This window comes from Eubalaena glacialis, chromosome 6 (genome assembly GCF_028564815.1).
Source record: "Eubalaena glacialis isolate mEubGla1 chromosome 6, mEubGla1.1.hap2.+ XY, whole genome shotgun sequence".
NCBI classification, from domain to species: domain Eukaryota; kingdom Metazoa; phylum Chordata; class Mammalia; order Artiodactyla; family Balaenidae; genus Eubalaena; species Eubalaena glacialis.
The window spans coordinates 126,389,601-126,410,895 of NC_083721.1; the positions used below are offsets into that span (position 1 = coordinate 126,389,601).

Consider the following 21,295-nt stretch of genomic DNA (forward strand, 5'->3'; position numbering starts at 1 on the left):
CGTGATGAAAAACTGACATCAAGCACAAAACTGAGCATTTAAAGTACTTGTCTACTTGATATTGAACAGGTATATGATATAAGTTTTGGCCTCTCTTAGCAGAGAAATGCACACAAACAGACTCATGGAGTTTAGCGCACAAAATTGCAGAGCTGGTCCTGCCAGTGAAGGAACCCTACCCTATAATCATCCTTTTCCAGATGCTTATGGTCTGTTGACTCAGGTTCTTGGAAATGTTTAGGGAGGATGTGCCAGAGCTGGCACCAAGGTCGTGCGTTTAGCCAAGGCTGCCCGCAGGCAAAGTGGTGAAGTAATTGAGGCATGGTGGCAATCTCCTGGCACCACAGTTTCCTCCAGTCACGCCAGGCACCCATGCTTCCTCTCACTGTTCTGATTCTTGCCTGTTGGTTGCTAAGGCTTCTCTTTGCTTTTAGCATAAAAGTCCCAACTCCTTACCAGAGTTTGACCCTGTCTCCAGCTCTGACCCCTTCCCAGACCCCTCTCTCCCTGAAGTTGCTAAGGATTAGGCTCCAGCTTTGCCAGCCCTCAAGCCCTTTCTTACCTGAAGGCCCTCGTATCTGCAAGGGGCTGTTTCTGCCACCATGGCTGGATGCTTCTCATCCTTCAGGGCCCAGCCTCACCACCACCTCCTCTGTGGGAGCCCTTCTCTGCCATCCTATTCATAGTAGCACTCCTCACACCCCCAGTCCGATCTCTATTACTGTCCTTTATTTCTTTCACAGCACTCGTCAAATTTCAGAGACTCTGAGATGCACATTTCTTAATTGAAGTTTTAATTGAGGTCATTGTAGATTCACATGCAGTTGTAAGAAATAATACAGAGATCCCTTACAGGCTTTGCAGTTTCTCCCAGTGGTAACATTTTACAAAACTATAGCATAAAAAAAAAACAAAACTATAGCATAATGTTACAACCAGGATATTGACATTAATATAATCCATAGATCTTATTCAGATTTCCCCAGTTTTACTTGTACTCACTTCCGTTTGTAGGTATGTGTATGTGTTTTAGTTTCTGTACAGTTTTTTCTATATGTTCACGTATCTATCACCGCAAGGATGATGAACAGACGTGGAACTGTTCCATCACTACAAGGATCCTTCCCTCATGTTGCTTTTCATAACCACATCCACCGCTCTCCTGTGTATCTCCCCACCCTCTCCCATCCCTAGCTCCTTGCAACCACTAATCTGTCCCCCATTACACATTTTTCTCATTTCAAAAATGTTATATATGTGGAATCATGCAGCATAAAACATTTTTTTTGATTTGCTTTTTTCACTTAGTATGATTCTCTGGAGAATGCAGGTTGTTACATGTATCAATAGCTTGTTTCCTCTTTATTGCTGAGCTGTATTCAGTGGTACAGATGTACCACCTGTTGAGGGACATCTGTGCTAATTCCAGTTTTGGGCTATGACAAATAAAGCTGTTATGAACATTTGTTTATGGAATTTTATGTGAACATAAGTTTTCATTTCTCTGAGATAAATACCCCAAGAGGATGATTGCTAGGTTATAGGGTAACTGCATGTTTTATTTTGTAGGAAACTGCCATACTTTTTCCCCAAGTGGCTGTAACATTTGCATTCCCACCAGCAATGTATGAGTTATAAGACATAACTTTTTTTTCCAATTTTGAAAAGGATGATTTTTAACTAGGATACATTTTTTAATCATCAGGGGTTTTTTGGTCATTTTAACCATAAATTATATCTTAAATTATGTCATAATTTAACTAGCAGGATTTTTTTCTTTTTTGCTAGTACGTTAAATAGTGGTTCATCTTACAACCAGTGTCTTCTTAGATTATCTCATTTATTGATTTGATTACGTATTTGTCTGTCTCTTCCCACTAGAATGTAAATTTCAAGAAGGCAGGGATTCTGCCTCTTGTTCACTCTGTTTTCTCAGGACCTAGCGCAGTTCTTGGTACATGGAAGGTGCTCAATAAATATTTGTTAAATATATGAACAAAAGTGTTCCTTGTTCATATGTTGACTAAAAGTGCAGGTATTAGAACTCTTAATACTTTTTGTGTGCCCCCACCAAAGTATCTGCATTTTAACAGAAGATCCCTGAAGGATCCTAAATCTAAGTTTTTATACAGAAAAGTATGGTTGCTTATGGAAGAAGAACTCATTTCAGTTCGAAATGTTTCTTAACATATAACACATCAGAAGAAGGATTCTGGGTGTTCGCCTTAAATACTTTCAAAAAGTCTTATATTTAATAAGTAATGTAAAATATAAGGAAGTGCAGAAGGTTTGAGTACTGAACAGGGTGAAAAGGAAGGTACAAACTTTCAGTTATACGATGAATAAGGTCTCGGGATCTAATGCATAATATGGTGACTAGTTCATAACACTGTATCGTGTAACTGAAATTTGCTAAGGGAGTAGAACATAAGTGTTCTCACCAAAAAGGAAAAAAGGTGAAAAAAATTAAAATGAGCCTCATTGTTCAAAAAAAAAAAAGGACAAAACTGAAATGTAGAGAGAACTGAGTCTACACATTTCTTTATTGATGCATTATGCTAAAAATGAAAGAAAAATAAATTTATATTTCTATTTTAAATAAATAAACCAAAATCTTTCCATTTATTTTGGGGAGGGGTGGGAATAATAGGAAAAAATGCAAAAAGTAGGTAAATTCTCTATAAATGAATGTTTTGTGAAACATCAGTTTCAGAAGTTGAATTGTCCATCTGCATCCTTCTAGTTAGGTAGCAGGATAAGGGTTTATTTTGTTGTTGTTTTTTGGGTTTTTTTTAGTATGACTTACAAACCTTAAAATTCAATGCTAGTTTTCTGTATAAGGCTTTTTTTTTTCAGTTAAAGGTTTTACATACAAAGAAGTAAATTGAAAACTGTATGTTTCATCTTCAATCATTAGATAAATATAAATAGTATTAAATAAAATCTCTTATCCCAAATTTTAAGCACTTAATGTACAAGGGAGCTTCCCTTCTAGGTTAATACTAACTTGATTAAAAATATATTTCTAATAGAAAAATAGCCTTTTCCCTTGACTCTCTACCTTTACTTCCATAGTTAAAAATAGGTAAAGAGGTAGAAAACAGTTATTTTTAAAAGACTTTTATAAGTACTTGAGCCTCTAGTGTTTGCTAAAGAAGTTCATAGTAGATGTGTCACATTTCATATTTTAGAATGCAAATTGTCCTCTTAGGGTGCTTTGCTTGATCTCCTTAAGTGCTGAGAACACTTTATAAGTAGTTAAATAAATTGTTTGCTATTGGGTTTGTTTGCATGTGTATGAAATTTAATATAGAAACATCAAACACCATTAAATGCATTTTCCTAAAATATCTTTTTTTAAAAAAATAGCTCATACACAGTTCCTGCCGAGCGCTGCACTTTTTCACTAGAAGTAAACGATTTTTAGCAGCCAGTTTGTTCACTTTCACAACCCAGCATGTTTCTTTGAGATTGGCCTGGATTTTGCAGAACCTGACTGAGGTAAGGAAAGAGTGTGCGTGTGTGTGTGTGTGTGTGTGTGTGTGTCTAGATTATAGGGATAAAAAAATGCAAGGAATAAAGATAATAATTTGATTTTTTGAGGGAAAATTAAGTGTCCACCACATTGGGATGGAAGACAAGGAATCCTTACTCAATTTGTTTTTTTTAAACCTTTTTATTGTGAGTCATGGCACATATAGAAAAGTGAACAAAACAAAAATGTACCACTCAGTGATATTTTGTGGAGCAAATATCTGTGTAACACTACTCAAATCAAGAACTAGAACACTGTGGCACTATGTATTACATTTTCTTTCCACTTTTACAATTTACATGTTTATTCCTCAACACTACACTTTAGCTTTCTTTGCCTGAATATTTTTGAATTTTGTAAATGGAATCATACAGTCATACATACAGTGCTTACTCTTTTTTCTCCTTTTGCTTAACATTATATTTGTTAAATATGCCCAAATTGTATGTAAATTAATTTCCTTATATTTTCATTGCTATTTAGTGTTCAGTATATGATTTTACATAGTTTATCCATTTATCCATTTTGTTCATGTACATTTGAGTTATTTCCAAATGTACATTTTGGGCCATTATGAATAATGATATGTAAATGCACTTCTGCTCTGTCTATACATGGGAATGGAATTTTTAGGGCATGAATGTGTATATATATTTTCACCTTTAGTGGATAATATCATTTTTCCACAGTTTTTGACAATTTACACACCCCTCATCAGCGAAGGAGGGAATTTATAATTTCATTTACCATCATAATTGATATTATCAGTCTTTTTAATTTTAGCCATTTTGGTGGGTAGGTAGTGATATTTCATTGTGGTTTTAGACTGGATAAAAAAGCAAAATCAAACTATATGCTGTCTTATGGGAGACATACTTTAGATTCAAAAATACAAATCAGTTAAAAGTAAATGGATGGAATCTATGAAACAGAAACAGACTCACAGACATAGAGAAGACAGGCTTGTGGTTGCCAAGGGGGAGGGAGAGGGGGAGTGGGGAGGGAAGGATTGAGTGGTTGGGATTAGCACACGCAAACTAGGATATATAGGATGGATAAACAACAAGGTCCTACTGTATGGTGCAGGGAACTATATTCAATATCCTGTGATAAACCATAATGGAAAAGAATATGAAAGAGAATGTATATATATGTATATATGAATATGAAAGAGAATATATATATATGTATATAGAATCACTTGGCTGTACAGCAGAAATTAACACAACATTGTAAATCAACTATACTTCAATAAAATATTTTTTTAAAAAGCAAATGAATGGAAAAGATTTCCATGCGAACAGCAACCACGAGCTAAGTGACTATGCTAATATCAGACGAAACAAACAAAAAAATGTTACTAGAGAAAAAGAAGGGCATTTTATAATAATAAGAAGTCAATCCATCAGAAATATATAACAATTGGGACTTCCCTGGCGTTCCAGTGGTTAAGACTCCACACTTCCACTGCAGGGGGCACAGGTTCCATCCCTGGTCAGGGAAGATCCTGCATGCTGAGCTGCACAACCAAAAAATATATATATAACAATAATGCACCTAATAACAGTGCTCCAAAATACAGGAAGCAAAAACTGACAGAACTGAAGGTGTAAATAAACAATTCATCAGTGCTAGTTAGAACAACTAGAGAGAAGATCAACAAGGAAATAGAAAACTTGAACAACAGCATAAACCAACTAGACCTAATAGACATTTATGGAAAACTAATAACAGCAGAATATACATCCTTCTTAAGTGCACATGGAACCTGCGCCAGGATAGAACATATGCTACACTATAATACAAGTCTCAATAAATTTAAAAGGACTGAAATTATACAAAGTATTCCTATGACTACAAAGGAATGAAATTAGAAATAAGTAGCAGAAAGAAATTTGGGAAGTTCAAAAATATGTGGAAATTAAACAAAGCACTTTTAAATAATCAATGGGTAAAAGAAGAAGTATCAAGAGAAATTAGAAAATACTTTGAGATGAATGAAAATGAAAACACAGTATACTAAGATATGATGTAGCAGAGTAGTCTTTACAGGGAAATTTAGAACAAGACTATATTACATAGAGAGACTACATGAAAACAAATCTAATATTCTCCCTTAAGACACTGGAAAAAGGTGAGCAAACTAAACCCAAAGCAGGCAGAAGGAAAGTAATATAAAGGCTAGAGTGAAAATTGATGAAATAGAGAATAGAAAAACAGTTGAAAAAATCAACAAAACCAAAAGTTGGTTTGAAAAGATTAGCTAGACTGACAACGAGAAAAAAAGAGAGAGAGAGAAAGATCCAAATAACTGAAATTATGAATGAAAGAGGGAACATTAATTCCAACTTCACAGAAGTACAAAACACTATTAAGCAATACTATGAACAAGTGTATGCCAAATTAGATAACTTAGAAAAAATGGAAAAATTCCTAGAAATGCACAGACTACCCAAACTGACTCAAGAAGACGTATACAAGCGGAATAAATCTTTTGTCCTTTAAAAAAATTAGTACATGTTAATTTTAGAGGAGTTTTAGGTTTACAGAAACATTGAGCAGAAAGTACAGAGTTCCCATATTCCCCCCAACACGGTTTTCCTGTTATTAACATCTTGCATTAATATGCTACATTTGTTGCAATTGATGAATCAGCAGTGACACATTATTATAAAATATCATTAATGTAATGTATCTATGATTACGGTATCGTACAAAATAGTTTCACTGCCTAAAAATCCCCTGCACTTCATTTATTCATCCCTCTCCTCTTACCCCTGAACCCCTGGCAACCACCAATTTTCTTTTTTTAACTGTCTTTATATAGTTTTGCCTTTTCCAGACTGTTGTATAGTTGGAATCATACAGAATGTAGCCTTTTCAGACTGGCTTCTTTCACTTAACAATATGCATTAAAGGTTTCTCCATGTCTTTTTGTGGTTTGATAGCTCATTTCTTTTTACCACTAATTAGTATTTCATTGTGTAGATGTATCACAGTGTGTTTATCCAGTCAGCTATTGAAGGATATCTTGTTGCTTCCAGTTTTTGGCAATTATGAATAAAGCTGCTGTAACATTTGTGTGGAGGTTTTTGTATGAACATAAATTTTCACCTCGTTTGGGTAAATACCTAGGTATGCGATTGCTGGATCATATGGTAAGACTATGTTTAGCTTTGTAAGAAACTACCAAATTGTCTTCCAAAGTGGTTGTACCATTTTGCATTTCTGCCAACAATGAATGGGAGTTGCTTCACATCCTTGCTAACATTTGATGTCAGTGTTTTGGATTTTAGCCATTCTGTTAGGTGTGACGTAGTATCTCATTGGTTTAATTTGCAATTCCCTAATACAGGGGGTCCCTAACCACTGGTACTGGTCAGTGGCCTGTTAGGAACGGGGCTGCACAGCAGGAGGTGAGTGGTGGGCAAGCAAGCGAAGCTTCATCTGCCGCTCCCCATCGCTCCCCATCACTCGCATTACCGCCTGAACCATCCCCCACCCCCTGTCCGTGGAAAAATTGTCTTCCATGAAACTGGTCCCTGGTGCCAAAAAGGTTGGGGACCTGCTGCTCTAATAGCATATGATGTACAAATGTGACTCTACTCTCATTTCTTTTCCTTTGCATTGACAAGGACCTCCAGGATACATTGACTAGAAGGGATGACTACAAACATCCTTTTCTCATTCCTGATCTTGGAACAAAAGCTTTCAACATTTCACATTTAGTATAAATTTCTTTAGCTATCCTTTATCAAATTAAGGAAATTCTCTACTTTTCCTAGTTTGCCAAGACATTTTGTTATGACTGGATGTTGACTTGATCAAACACATTTTCTGCGCTTATTATCTAGGTGTGACAACCTGCTTGGGGTTTGTAGGGTGTCTTAAATTCATTGTTTGATATCTGTTGTTGATTTGGAAAATTTCTCAGCCATTATCTTCACATATAAATTTCTGCTGCATTCTGCTTATCTTCTTTCCTTCTGAAAATCTGATTACATGTATGTTAGACCTTTTGACTAAATCCTTTTTGTCTCTCACTCTGGCTTACATATTTTCTATTCTTTGGTCTCTATGGACTTTATTCAGGATATTTTCTTCTAACCTGTCTTCCAAATCTCTTATCTCTTTGTTTCTAATGTTCTATTATGAAAACCCATCCATTAAGTTCTTAATATTTTTAGTTCTAGAATTTCACTTTTTTTCCCCACATAATTAGCACGGTATTTTAAAAGTCCATGGCTATTAATTCCAATATCTGTAGCTTCTATGGACTGTCTCTTTCTCCTCCCCCCGCCCCCCGCAATGTTCTCTTGTTTCCTTGTATGCCTGGTTACTTAATTGGTTTTTTAAAAAAATTTTAAGCCACTTTATTGAGGTATGATTATTGGCATACAAATAGCTATGCATATTTAATGCATACAACTTGATGAGTTTGGTGAAGCTGGCTACTTGTTTGTATGTATGTGTGTGTATATATATACATATATGTGTGTGTGTGTGTGTGTGTATGTGTGTATATATATATATGAACTAGACATTATATTTGTGAGCTTGTGTGTAGAAATTATGAGAGCTTTAACATATCTTGCTCTGGATAGTATCTATGTATGCTTCTTCCATTCTTCTATGCACCAGCATTATCTCAATCCAATTTAATGATTGAGTTGGTTGAAAGCTGAGTTGGAGTTCCTACAAGAGCCCATCCTTCTAGTTTACCCTTTCTCCTAGGGTAGAGCCATTTGGAGTCTTAACCCAATGTGCGGAGGATTGCCCTTGGTCCTCCTACCTTAGGAAGCCCTGATACCTACTCTGTGTCCCTCTAGCCTCACAAGGGCCTACTACCTATCAATCAGAGGGCCTGGCTCTCAAATATTTTTTTTTAATAAATGTACTTATTTTATTTATTTATTTTTGGTTGCATTGGGTCTTTGTTGCTGTGCGTGGGCTTTCTCTGGTTGCAGCGAGCAGGGACTACTCTTCTTTGCAGTGCGTGGGCTTCTCATTTCGGTGGCTTCTCTTGTTGCAGAGCATGGGCTCTAGGCGCGCAGGCTTCAGTAGTTGTGGCACCCAGGCTCAGTAGTTGTGGCACACGGGCTTAGTTGCTCCGCGGCATGTGGGATCTTCCCAGACCAGGGCTTGAGCCTGTGTCCCCTGAATTGGCAGGCAGATTCTTAACCACTGCACCACCAGGGAAGCCCTCAATTATTTTTTGAATGAGCAAATGAACTTACTACCTGGCACGCATTATTGCTACTTGCTGAAATTCAGATTAACCTTTGTCTAATCTGAAACAAATTTTAGAATCACAATTTCTAAATTTAAGAATAGTTTGAAATCTAATAATATTACTTTAAGTACTCCATATTTAAGTGGTATAGTACTTGACTCTTCAAAATACTTGTTATAAGTAATCTACAGATGACTTATTTTTTTGGAACTCATGTCATCTGTCTTCATTTTATTGATCCTTTCTACTGTTAAAATATGATTCATTCTTAAATGTCTCCATTTGCTTTTTTTTAAATCTCATTTATTTAGCAAGCTTTATTTTTTTAACATCTTTATTGGAATATAATTGCTTTACAGTGTTGTGTTAGTTTCTGCTGTATAACAAAGTGAATCAACTATATGCATACGTATATCCCCATATCTCCTCCCTCTTGCCTCTCTCTCCCACTCTCCTTATCCCACCCCTCTAGGTGGTCGCAAAGCACTGAGCTGATCTCCCTGTGCCATGCAGCTGCTTCCCACTAGCTATCTATTTTACATTTGGTAGTGTATATATGTCAGAGCTACTCTTTTACTTCGTCCCCGCTTACCCTTCCCCCTCCCCGTGTCCTCAAGTCCATTCTCTGCATCTGTGTCTTTATTCCTGTCTTGCCCCAAGGTTCATCAGAAGCATTTTTTTTTAGATTCCACATATATGTGTTAGCATACAGTATTTGTTTTTCTCTTTTTGACTTCACTCTGTATGACAGACTCTAGGTCCATCCACCTCACTACAAATAACTCAATTTCGTTTCTTTTTATGGCTGAGTAATATTCCATTGTATATATGTGCACATCTTCTTTATCATTCATATGTCGATGGACACTTAGGTTGCTTCCATGTCCTGGCTATTGTAAATAGAGCTACAGTGAACATCGTGGTACATTACTCTTTTTGAATTATGGTTTTCTCAGGGTATATGCCCAGTAGTGGGATTGCTGGGTCATATGGTAGTTCTATTTTTAGTTTTTTAAGGAACCTCCATACTGTTCTCCATAGTGGCTGTATCAATTTACGTTCCCACCAACAGTGCAAGAGGGTTCCATTTTCTCCACACCCTCTCCAGCATTTATTGCTTGTAGATTTTTTGATGATGACCATTCTGACAGGTGTGAGGTGATACCTCATTGTAGTTTTGATTTGCATTTCTCTAATGATTAGTGATGTTGAGCATCTTTTCATGTGTTTGTTGGCAGTCTGTATATCTTCTTTGGAGAAATGTCTATTTAGGTCTTCTTCCCATTTTTGGATTGTGTTGTTTGTTTTTTTGATATTGAGCTGCTTGTATATTTTGGAAATTAATCCTTTGTCAGTTGCTTTGTTTGCAAATATTTTCTCCAATTTTTTTTTTTAACATGTGCTATATGAAAGGAACCCTCCTAGGTGCTGGGGTTATAAATGCAGTCTAGTTCCTGTGCGTAAGGAGCTTAGGGAAGTAATGATGCTGTGAGATAATGGCTATATGGAAGATGTCCGCATGGTAGTGGGTTAGGCACACCCAAGAAATGCTAGTCTTGAAGGACAAATAGGAGTTGAAGAGGTGATCAATTAGGATTTGCGGAATTGTTTTCCAGCAAGTTAATGATATCTTTACAAGCATGCCAATTTCTCTATTAGCTAGTTTAAAGAGGTTTTGATTCTTTTGTTTCCTTTGGCAGATTTTTCTTGTGACATTCCAGGTAAGTAACATTTTAGGCTTTAAAGGCCATGAGGATTCTGTCACAAACAGTCTGCCATCGTAGCACGAAAGTAGCCATAAATAATACATAAATAAATGAGCATGGCTGTGTTCCAGTAAAACTTTATTTAAGGACATGGAAATTTGAGTTTCATATACTTCTCATGAGTCACAAGGTATTCTTTCTGTTCTTTTAACCACTATAAAATTACAAAAACGTTCTTAACTTGAGGTACAGACAACAGGTTGGATTTGACCTGTGAGCCATACTGTGCCATCCCATTTTAGACTTTCTATATTTAGACATATTTGTATATCTAAACTAAAAAAGAGATACACTTTGTTTTTTTCATCACAAAAGTAAACATTCTTGGTGTAAAACTAAAGCCTTTCATACCCTATAGTAATTGCTTAGAACCATTGGGGGTAAATTCTAGAAATTATTTCTCTATGTATATATTAATTTTTATAAAAAATGGGATTATTTTGTATTTAGTGGTTGGCACTTAGTCATGCACTTAATAATTTAGCCTTTTGATTTGATTTTGTGCTGTTGTGTTTTCAAGGTGCGAAAGGCAATTGAAGAAGAAAATTGCTGCTTTGGGACTATTGATACCTGGTTGTTACATAAGCTCACGAAAGGTAAAGATGATTTGATAGATTTGTATCTCAAGTAAGTGGAATTTGACTGACAGAAATGATTTATCTGAAAAAAGTGGAAGTTTGAAACTTTTTCCCCCATATCCCAGACATACTGTTTCTTTGGTACCGTAGTAACTTCATATTATACTAAAGCTAGATTAATTTCAGATTTGTTCTAAGAGGAGAGTGATTTTAAAATTGTGATGAAACCTCAAACATAAGACCGAGGAACAGTCGTAATTTCGAGAGTGGTAAGACTTGAGTTCAATTCCTAATCTGCCACTTTGTAACTATACCTATAGTATAGCTATAGGTAATCACGTTGCTTCTCTGAGCCCCTTTCCATATCTTTAAATTGGGAATCATGATATGGAAACTTGCCTGAAAGTGCTTTGGTAAAGTATAAAATTTCAAAAAGGTTTAGTGGGAAATTGCTTTGGAGACTTTGCACTGGAAATACACATTTTGGAATGAATTTGAGGGCAGACAAAGGTCGAGACTATAAACTAAGGATAGGTGTTGATTTATACTACCTGATCATAAATAAATCGTTTCCAATATAAATTTAGGTTCTGAATTTGCCACAGATTTTTCAAATGCCAGTACAACTGGACTTTTTGACCCATACGAGGTAAAGTATTTTTCCCTTCTTTTTTTTTTGAATTTATTTATTTTACTTTTGGCTTCATTGGGTCTTCATTGCTGCGCGCGGGCTTTCTCTAGTTGTGTCGAGTGGGGGCTACTCTTCGTTGCTGTGCGCGGGCTTCTCATTGCGGTGGCTTCTCTTGTTGTGGAGCATGAGCTCTAGGTGTGCGGGCTTCAGGGGTTGTGCATGTGGGCTCAGTAGTTGTGGCTCGTGGGCTCTAGGGTGCAGGCTCAGTAGTTGTGGCGCGTGGGCTTAGATGTTCCTGGCATGTGGGGTCTTCCCGGACCAGGGCTCGAACCCGTGTCCCTTGCATTGGCAGGTGGATTCTTAACCACTGAGCCACCAGGAAAGCCCCTTCCCTTCTTTTTGAATCACCAGTTTTTCTGTAATTTAGCTTGGATTCTGATGACATGTTTCTGTGCTCAGATGTGTTGGAGTAAGCTCATCACCTCCCTGCTTTCAATCCCGCTCTCTCTCCTGCCTCCCGTGAAGGATACGAGGTAATAATGAAAATCAGACATAGAAACCAGCAAAATTGTCCCTGAATTCACCTGGCCTGTGTGGGGAAAAGCATCTTATTACACGTTTGAGGTGCTTGTATGTTCATTATGTGACTTTTTGGCCTATGCTAAAAACAGTTTGCTGAATTTTAGAATCAATATTTCTAGAGCTATAACTTACTTTTAAACCAATTTTATTTGAAGCCACAATTTTGGATCAGTGGATGAAGAGATATTTGGCGTGCCTATACCAGTAGTGGCCTTGGTAAGTAGAAAACTTGAGGGCTTCTCCTTGTATAGTGTAAACTAAATGAATGTGTATGAATAGTTAGGATTAGATTTAAGAAACAAAAAAGGTCCTTGCAGAATAAAGTTAAAGTATCTTTTTTCTTTTTAACTTAAAGGGCTCTCAATATAATCAGAAGTGTTCTCCACTTTCTGGAAAGGGGACCCGTGGGCCAGTGTTCTATCATGGAAATACTTTATAACCTTTTCTGACTTCTCTATATATAGTTTTTCAGAAAACTGTGTTAAATTTTTTTAAAATGTTGTATTTTGAGTAATGTGTGGCTTATTTAATACTCTGAGACAAAAAACCGTGATGGGGCCAATGCTTAGTTTATATATGATATAGTATAATGATAAACCGTGATAGGGCAATTAAAGTGAAGAAGAAATATATTTACATTTTATAAAATCCTTCATCAGCATCTACTTAGCTGGTAAAGAATTTGTGGATGAGTGCAACATTAGCTGTTTCTGGTTTTTGAGGTTTCTTTCTTGATTATAGAAACTCAGATCTTGCCTTTAATTTCCTGTAACAGCCTAAACAGGAGGTATAGAGCATCTGTCCCTAGGTGGACAGCCACTATGGTAGGTGGAGAAATCAAGTGAGGGGAGGGGAATTAAATTCTCAAGTTACAAATTCCTGGAGAGGATCAGTCTTATTCAACTCAGGGTAGGCTCAGGTTTAGATTAAGGTATGGCTAGAAGGCATAGATTAGTGAGAAAGCATTCTTCAGATGAGTTTTGGTCCTTAAAATATTGCTGTATATATATCTACATGTAGTTACATTAACAAAATGTTATAGGGAAGTCCCTGGTGGTCTAGTAGTTAGGATTTGGCACTTTCACTGTCATGGCCTGGGTTCAATTCCTGGTTGGGGAGCTGAGATCCTACAAGCCGTGAGATGTGGAAAAAAAAAAAAAAGTTATAATTTTTTTTAACAAAAATGTATGTTTGGGAAATGTATAGTTTTAACCTACATCTACTTATACACCTATCACTCTTATTAAAAGAGAAATTTGTGTGGCCAGTTATTTTGACTAATGAATGAAAATGCTTGCAAGTTGCAAATGAACAATCTTAGTTGTTTTTTTCTGGACAAATTTTATTCTGACTTTTATTTCTAAGATTATTCTTATGATACTTAAAAGTGATGAAGTAGGTTGACTGCTGAAAATTCCCGAGACACGTTAGTTATCCCCATAACGTTATTCCTAGAGAGACTCCTATCATATAGTTGTTGCTCTCTGTTTCCTTTTTTTAAGGAAAAGGAAATAAAATGGTCAACCATGAGAATACAATAAGTAAGACAGTGGGATACAGTGAAACGGAACACTGCTAAGGGCCCAAGGTCTTATATTTGAATGTTTTTGGCAGGTTGCTGACCAGCAATCAGCCATGTTTGGAGAATGCTGCTTCCAGACAGGAGATGTGAAGTTAACCATGGGAACTGGGACATTTTTGGATATTAATACTGGAAATAACCCTCAACAGAGTGTTGGAGGTAGGTAGTTAGAATTTATCCTATTTATTAATAAAATATCCCTTCTTTTTACTTGTTTAACTTTTGTGACACTATTTTCTTATTTTATATTAAGGATATTATCTAATATTTTTCATTATTCTTCTTAGAGGCAGTTAATCCCCATTTCCCTTTTTTCTTAAATTAAAAGCATTAAAAAATGAGAAAGATTTTTATGGAAAAGTTCAGGACTAGGGTATTTTGGTCAGCTTTCCAAATATTTACCTATAATACATGTTATGTTTGTTGAAAACATCTTTCTAGGCCTCTAAAATTTCTTTTATGTGTTAGAATTTCTTCTTTTTGTGATACTTTTTGGGAGTGGTACTTCTCAACTAGTGATCCATGCATATTTAGGGTTTTAATGACAATTGCTAAGAATTTGCTCTCTGTAATGGAGGAAATCCTGGAATGCACAAACCAAGAAATTTGGATTATGTAACTACACCCAGGAGGGCTTGGGGCTCTTAGTCTGAGCTCTGGTCTCCTAACATGGTTACTAAGAGGTGGATTTAAAAATGTTTTTCTTGCCTTTCATCCCCCCTGAAGTTCTTCCTTTTCCCCTAACTGGGAAAATGAAAGCTGGAAAAATGATCATTATAAAAATTAAATGAAAAAAAAAAACAAAAACAGAAGAATGATCATTGTTTCTATTTAGGAACCTTGTTTAGAAACTACAGATAGGGGACTTCCCTGGCGGTCCAGTGGTTAAGACTTCGCCTTCTAATGCAGGAGGTGCAGGTTCAATCCCTGGTCAGGGAGCTAAGATCCCACATGCCTTGGGACCACAAAACTAAAACATAAAACAGAAGCAGTATTGTAACAAATTCAATAAAGAGTTAAAAAAAAAATTAGAAACTACAGATAAATGCAATAGCATGGTTAGTTGTCTGACAAACCAATCTCATAATAACCTTTAATTTCTCAATTAAAACATTGTTTCTGTGTTTCTAGAGACATAGATATGCTTGTAGCTACTAAAAGCTAATATTTATTGTTTATTTTCTATGCCAGGCACTGCCCTAAGTCCTTTTTCAGTTTATTCTCACAGAAGCTCTCCGAGGTAGACCACTTTACAGTCGAGGAAACTGAGACTAGAGACTAGAAACTAGAAACTTGTAAGACCACAGCTAGAAAATGAGAGAGGGCTGGGATTTGAACTCAGGCAGTCTGACTCCACAGGCATATTGCTAGTTTTTGAGATAATCAAATTGTTCCACTGTAGACATCTCTGTAATGAATTCGCTATTTATTGTGTGACTTATATTGTTTATTTGTTTTTAAGGCTTTTATCCATTAATTGGGTGGAAGATTGGGCAAGAAGTGGTGTGCTTAGCTGAAGGCAATGCAGGAGACACCGGTACTGCCATACAGTGGGCTCAACAGTTAGGTGAGTCGTCTGTTTCTACAGATTTCATAGGCCAGACCTAACTCAGGAAAGCCATAGGATCGCAGATCAGCACGAATGGATGATTCAAATGAAACGAAATAAAATGACATGCTAGAAGAAAATACAGGATGTTATTTTTATGACATTGGGATGGTAAAAGGCTAGGCATTAAAGCCAGATACCATAAAGAAAAAGAATACTAGATGTAAGTATAGAAAACTTTAGAACGTGTAGGGAGAGATACTGTAGCAAAGTTGAAAGACAAACTGGTAAGGACAATTTGTAGCATATGTTAGAAAAATTTAAAAAGATGACCAAAAAATTGGACAAAAGGCAGAGGAATAGGTATTTTATAAATCAAGTGACTATTAAAATATGCTGTTTAAATTCAATAATCAAAGAAATACACATTTAAAAATTGATGTCTCCTATGATTGTCAGAAATTAATTAGTTCTACGATGCTCAGCATTGATGGAAACGTAGAGAGAAAAGTATTCTTGTTTTCCATTGGGATGAATGTTAATTAGTATGGCCTTTCTGGAGGGCAATTAGGCAACATGTATCATTTTATAGAGTACAGACCCTTGGCCCTCAGGTCTATTCTTTGTTTCCTAAGAAATTAATCATACAGGTGTGCAAAGACATGTGTACATACATGGGTGTTTAACACGGCAATTGGAAATAAGTTCCTGTCTAATAATAAAGCATTAAGTAAGTAAATGTCAGTACATCCATATAGTGCAACATTGTACAAATAACACAAATACTGTAGTCACAAATAACCGTGTAGTTGCACATCTTACTGACATGCAACATTGTCTATGATACATTAAGGAAGGGATGAAGCAGTTGCAGAACAGCCTGTATGAATGTTTTTTGCTTTTTTTTAAAAACAGCTTTTTGAGATATAATTCACATGCCGTATAATTCACTTACTTAAGGTGTACAATTCAGTATTTTTTAGTATTTTCACAGGATTGTGTAGCCATCACCACAATCTAATTTTAGAACATTTTTGTTCTCCATAAAAGAAACCCCCCTACCCATTGGTGGTGACTTCCTGTTCTACCCCCCAGCCCTAAGCTACCATTAATCGACTTTCTGTCTCTATGGATTTGCCTATTCTGGACATTTCATATGGATGGAATCAAACAATATGTGGTCTTTTGTGACTGGCTCCTTTCACTCAGCATGTAATGTTTTCAAGGTTCACCCATGTTGTAGCATGTATCATTACTTCATTTCTTTTCATTGCTGAATAATTTTCCACCATATGGATGAACCAGCATTTATCCATTCAACAGTTGATGGCCATCTGGGTTGTTTCCACTTTTTGGCTGTTGTGAATAATGAAGAGCCTACATATTATATAACCATATTTAATGCATACAGTATGTAGTGTTATATACCAAAGTATTAACAATAGTTATCTCGGATGATTAAATTATGAGGGGCTCTGGCTATCTACTTTGCTGATTTGAACTAAACTGACTTGTTTAAAGACAAAGATAATTCTGTTGGCAGAAAACATACACTTCAGGAGGAAAATGCCAATCCATTCCTTCCTTTCTTCCTTTCTCTCTCTTTCTCTATAAGCCTGCACCTGCATTATCAGCATAAGATTACTTATTAACAACAACAACAAATTGTTTATTTGGAAGCTTTTTATCACTTAAAAGTCTCTTCTTCCTTAAATGTACTTCTTTTAATTTTTTGGACATGTATCTTTAGTCAACTTAGAATTACCAGAAATAGAAAATATAGGTTACCTATTTCTTGTCTTTTAGTTATACCTTTTATTAATTTTACTCCTTCCCCCCCCCAAAAAAAATGCAAAGAAAAAGCAGAATAATTTCACATTCCTCATTAAAAAAAAAATCATTCCCAAGTTCCTTTGACATCATGTGCACATTATCAGGGGGAATCATTTCCGCTGCTTTGCTGGGTTGGGGCTCATTCACTGTGATTCTCAAGTGATGAAAACTCTTTTCTGGGAGATGGAGCTAAATGGCCCTGACCTAGAAAAGTGGTGTGATTTCCAGTGGACGCGTAAGCCCCTCCTGAAGACCAGTCCCATCTCTGGCAGGAAGCAGGACCATTTGTCTGACTGGAGAGAGAGAATTCAGAGTTGAATTATTTACTTAAAAATTTCAATCATTGGCAGAGCTAAACATTACTGGTACACATCTGTCTGAAATGTAAAAAAAAGTTGACCTTTATTTGAATATATCTCTTTCTGTTCTGAGAATTCACTTTAATGAGTATATCGAGAAAATAACTGAATTATGTTCAGGAGAAACACGGTGCGTAAGAGCCTGAGTAACCCTGTCATTTCCTTAAAGATGTGTATTCTGAGCGTTTATGTCTGTGTGACATGCTGGGTTTGTTCCACTCTGAATGGTGGCTTCCTCCTACCCCTTTACTGGGTTGAATGCCTCAGTCGAGCTCAGGCACAAAAGCTCTTTTAAGCCACTTTCATCTTGACTTTCAGATTTATTTTCTTAATCTTTTTCACACAGGCCAATTCTCTCACTTTTTTCCCCCTTGAGTCCCTATGGGATCATCTCTTTTTCCTTTTCATCCGGTCCATCTCGCTCCCCTTCATTCTTTGTTCTCTATTTTGCTATCTCAATCTTAGAAATATTTTTATGTTTTCCAGCTTTTATTCAGTTAACAAGTAATTAAGTGCTAAGTACGAACCTGGACCTGTACATGCTAGGAGACACCAGTGGATAAGACAGTCACTCCCTGCCCTCACAGAGGTTATAGTCTAGCAGGAAAGATGTATATTAAATGAATAATTGAAAAAAACAAAAGAAATTAGTGTTAAGTACCAGGAAAGAGAAGTAGAAGTAGAATCAGTGATCTCTTTCTAAAGGGAGGGCTTTGTTTGGTCTGGGGAATCAGAGGACTTCTTTAAAGAAGTCATGTTTCAGGCTTCCCTGGTGGTGCAGCGGTTAAGAATCCGCCTGCCAATGCAGGGGACACGGGTTCGAGCCCTGGCCCGGGAAGATCCCACATGCCACGGAGCAACTAAGCCCATGCTCCACAACTACTGAGCCTGAGCTCTAGAGCTCGTGTGCCACAACTACTGAGCCCATGTGCCACAACTACTGAAGCCCGCGTGCCTAGAGCCCGTGCTCCGCAACAAGAGAAGCCCCTGCAATGAGAAGCCCGCGCATGGCAACGAAGAGTAGCCCCCGCTCGCGGCAACCAGAGAAAGCCCGTGCACAGCAACAAAGACCCACTGGAGCCAAAAACAATAAATAAATAAAATAAATAAATAATTTATTTTTCAAAAGTCATCTGCAACTAAAAAAAATAAAAAATAAAAAAAGAAGTCGTGTTTCAGCTAGGACTGAAAGAAGAACAAGAGTGGTTGGACAGATGGGGGAAGCACTTGGTCAAGGAGCAGCCCAAGCAGAGAGGACCAGTGACGAAGGCCCTGAGCAGGGAGAAGCATGGCCTATTTGAGGAACTGAAAGAATGCCCTATTTCTTTTCTACAACTGAGACAGTTCCCATCTCTGTTGTCCTCCGGTAACGTGGGTCAGGGGACATCTTTTCCCTAGCAATTCCACTTCTAATTGCTACATGTCACATCTGCCTGCTCCAGGCAATCCCCATCAGACTCCCAGTATACATTTTAAATTACCCAGGACTCTTGTTTACTAGAAATAAAGGAAACTGATTTCTTCTCTCTGGGTCTCTTCCTAAGAGAGATAACAGCCTCTCTCATTAGAGGAGATGAGATAAACATTCTCTCATCTAGGAACTAATTAGGTGGTGGTGAATGGTTACATGTTATTGCTAGTGAGTAGGGTCTTTGTTCATGGTCTTGCATCCCTCTTGCTTCCTGCTGGGATGACACACAGTAAGATAAATATGGCTGCAGCTGGAGTGGAGCCCAGCCATGAGTGAAGCCTTGAGTTGTCAAGGAGACTGTGCAGACCCAGGGTCTGTAGAGGGCACCAACTGAGTGTTATTGGTGAAACTACCAGAGGCTGGTGAGGACCCTGTAGAAGTTCTCTATGGATCGAGCCTGCTGAGCCAGGAGAAAATCCCCTCAGATGTGGAGAAGAAAAAGCTGGGCCTCCCCACTCCTGGGAGAACCTGATAACAGTGGACGTCAGTACTGATTGGTCTGAACTGCTCCTCTTCCAGGCTAAGTGGAGAGGCCTAATCTTTCTCATACTTTGAGAAACCCGAGAGCCAAGGGTATTCATTCCCTTACCTCTCACTGCCTGCCAACCCCATAAGCCTGACCTGAAGGAGAGCACAAAGCATTCAAGAACATACAGTACCTTGAAGGAGGGTGACCAAGTTCGATAAAGCACAACAGGTGGCTCCCACAGAGGCAGATGTCATGGAGGAAACAGAAGATTAAAATAACAACAACAGTGGGCTTCCCTGGTGGCGCAGTGGTTAAGAATCCGCCTGCCAATGCAGGGGACACGGGTTCGATCCCTGGTCCAGGAAGATCCCACATGCCACAGAGCAGCTAAGCCCGTGCGCCACAACTACGGAGGCTGCACTCCACAACAAGATAAGCCACTGCAATGAGAAGCCCACGCACCGCAATGAAGAGTAGCCCCTGCTCGCCGCAACTAGAGAAAGCCCATGCGCAGCAATGAAGACCCAACGCAGCCAAAAATAAATAAATGTATAAACTTATTCAAAAAAAAATAACAACAACAAAAATAAAACAGTAAATGGATAAAAGAAAATATTGCAAAGAAATGTTGGGAACACATAAAGAATTTCAAAGGACAAAAACCGTGATATATAATATGTAAAGAAATTAATAAAATGTAAAATGGACAGTGCTGAAAACCCAAGTAGGGATCAGGAAGAATTTAACAACAAAAAGGAAAAAAACAGAAAATAAAGCTGAAAGGTAAGAGATATAGAGTAAAGATCAGAGGAAAAAAATATGTGACTAATTGTCTCTTTTCTGGAATATGAAAATGGAATTATGAAAATGTAAAAATTGAAGAGAGAATTGAAAATAAATGTCCCTGAGCTGAACAAAGACCTAAGTTTTCAGAGTGAAATGGCTTTACCAAGTTTAAAAAAGTCGCACACTAAGACAGTCATATGTAGATGAATTGTCTGAATCCCAAGAATAAAGAAAAGAGTCGAGACAGGAAGAATAGTTGATTTATAAAGAGAAGAGAATCGGACCGGCCAGGAAGTTAGTTGTAAAATTTGGAAAGTGGAACAACATCTACCTATCACAGAGAAAAAAGAACAGGGAGCCAATATTCCAGGGTCCGGCTAAGACGTCATTCAGATTAAGTGCAAAAGGCACATTTTTTGGCCATGCAGTATATACTTTCTGAAGAAATTACCCAGAAGGAGCTAGAACAAAGATCTCAAAATGGAGAAAGCAAACGATACAAATAAAGTGTTTTCCAAATAAAAATATATTTTTTTCCTGGTAGTAGGCCAGACTTCTCTTTGTTCTATTTTATTTGAGCTGCTCTTATACCAAACTGATTTAAGTTTTCTTACTGTAATGTAAACACTTTATTTCCATACATTAAGAACATAGTTTTGGATATCCTTTTAAGAGATTGAAATGATCTTAACACTAAAAAGAGCCCCTGATTAAGCTGGGCTTAAAGATTTTATGTGTGTGCGTGCTTGCTCTACAAAAGAAAGTAATGTTCCTGTCCAATGTTTCAAAATGGTATTCTTTTTTTTTTCCTTCCCATAAATGCTTTTAATTCTGTGATGTGTAATTTATGGGGCAAATTGTTGGTCAAGAATAGACAACAGAGTGTACATCTTTTCTGTTCTTCATTCTTCTTCCGGTTCA

General features: G+C 37.1%; 1 protein-coding gene across 1 annotated transcript in view; it reads left to right on the forward strand.

Moving 5' to 3' along the window:
• The window catches only part of GK5 (glycerol kinase 5), a 75,613-nt gene that overhangs the window by 38,250 nt on the left and 16,068 nt on the right, over positions 1 to 21,295 (forward strand). Inside the window, exons 5-11 of the mRNA XM_061193604.1 lie at positions 3,370 to 3,501; positions 11,055 to 11,130; positions 11,700 to 11,761; positions 12,203 to 12,276; positions 12,481 to 12,541; positions 13,940 to 14,066; positions 15,370 to 15,474. Of these exons, the coding sequence (XP_061049587.1) occupies positions 3,370 to 3,501; positions 11,055 to 11,130; positions 11,700 to 11,761; positions 12,203 to 12,276; positions 12,481 to 12,541; positions 13,940 to 14,066; positions 15,370 to 15,474 (637 nt within the window). The remainder of the gene's footprint in view (positions 1 to 3,369; positions 3,502 to 11,054; positions 11,131 to 11,699; positions 11,762 to 12,202; positions 12,277 to 12,480; positions 12,542 to 13,939; positions 14,067 to 15,369; positions 15,475 to 21,295) is intronic.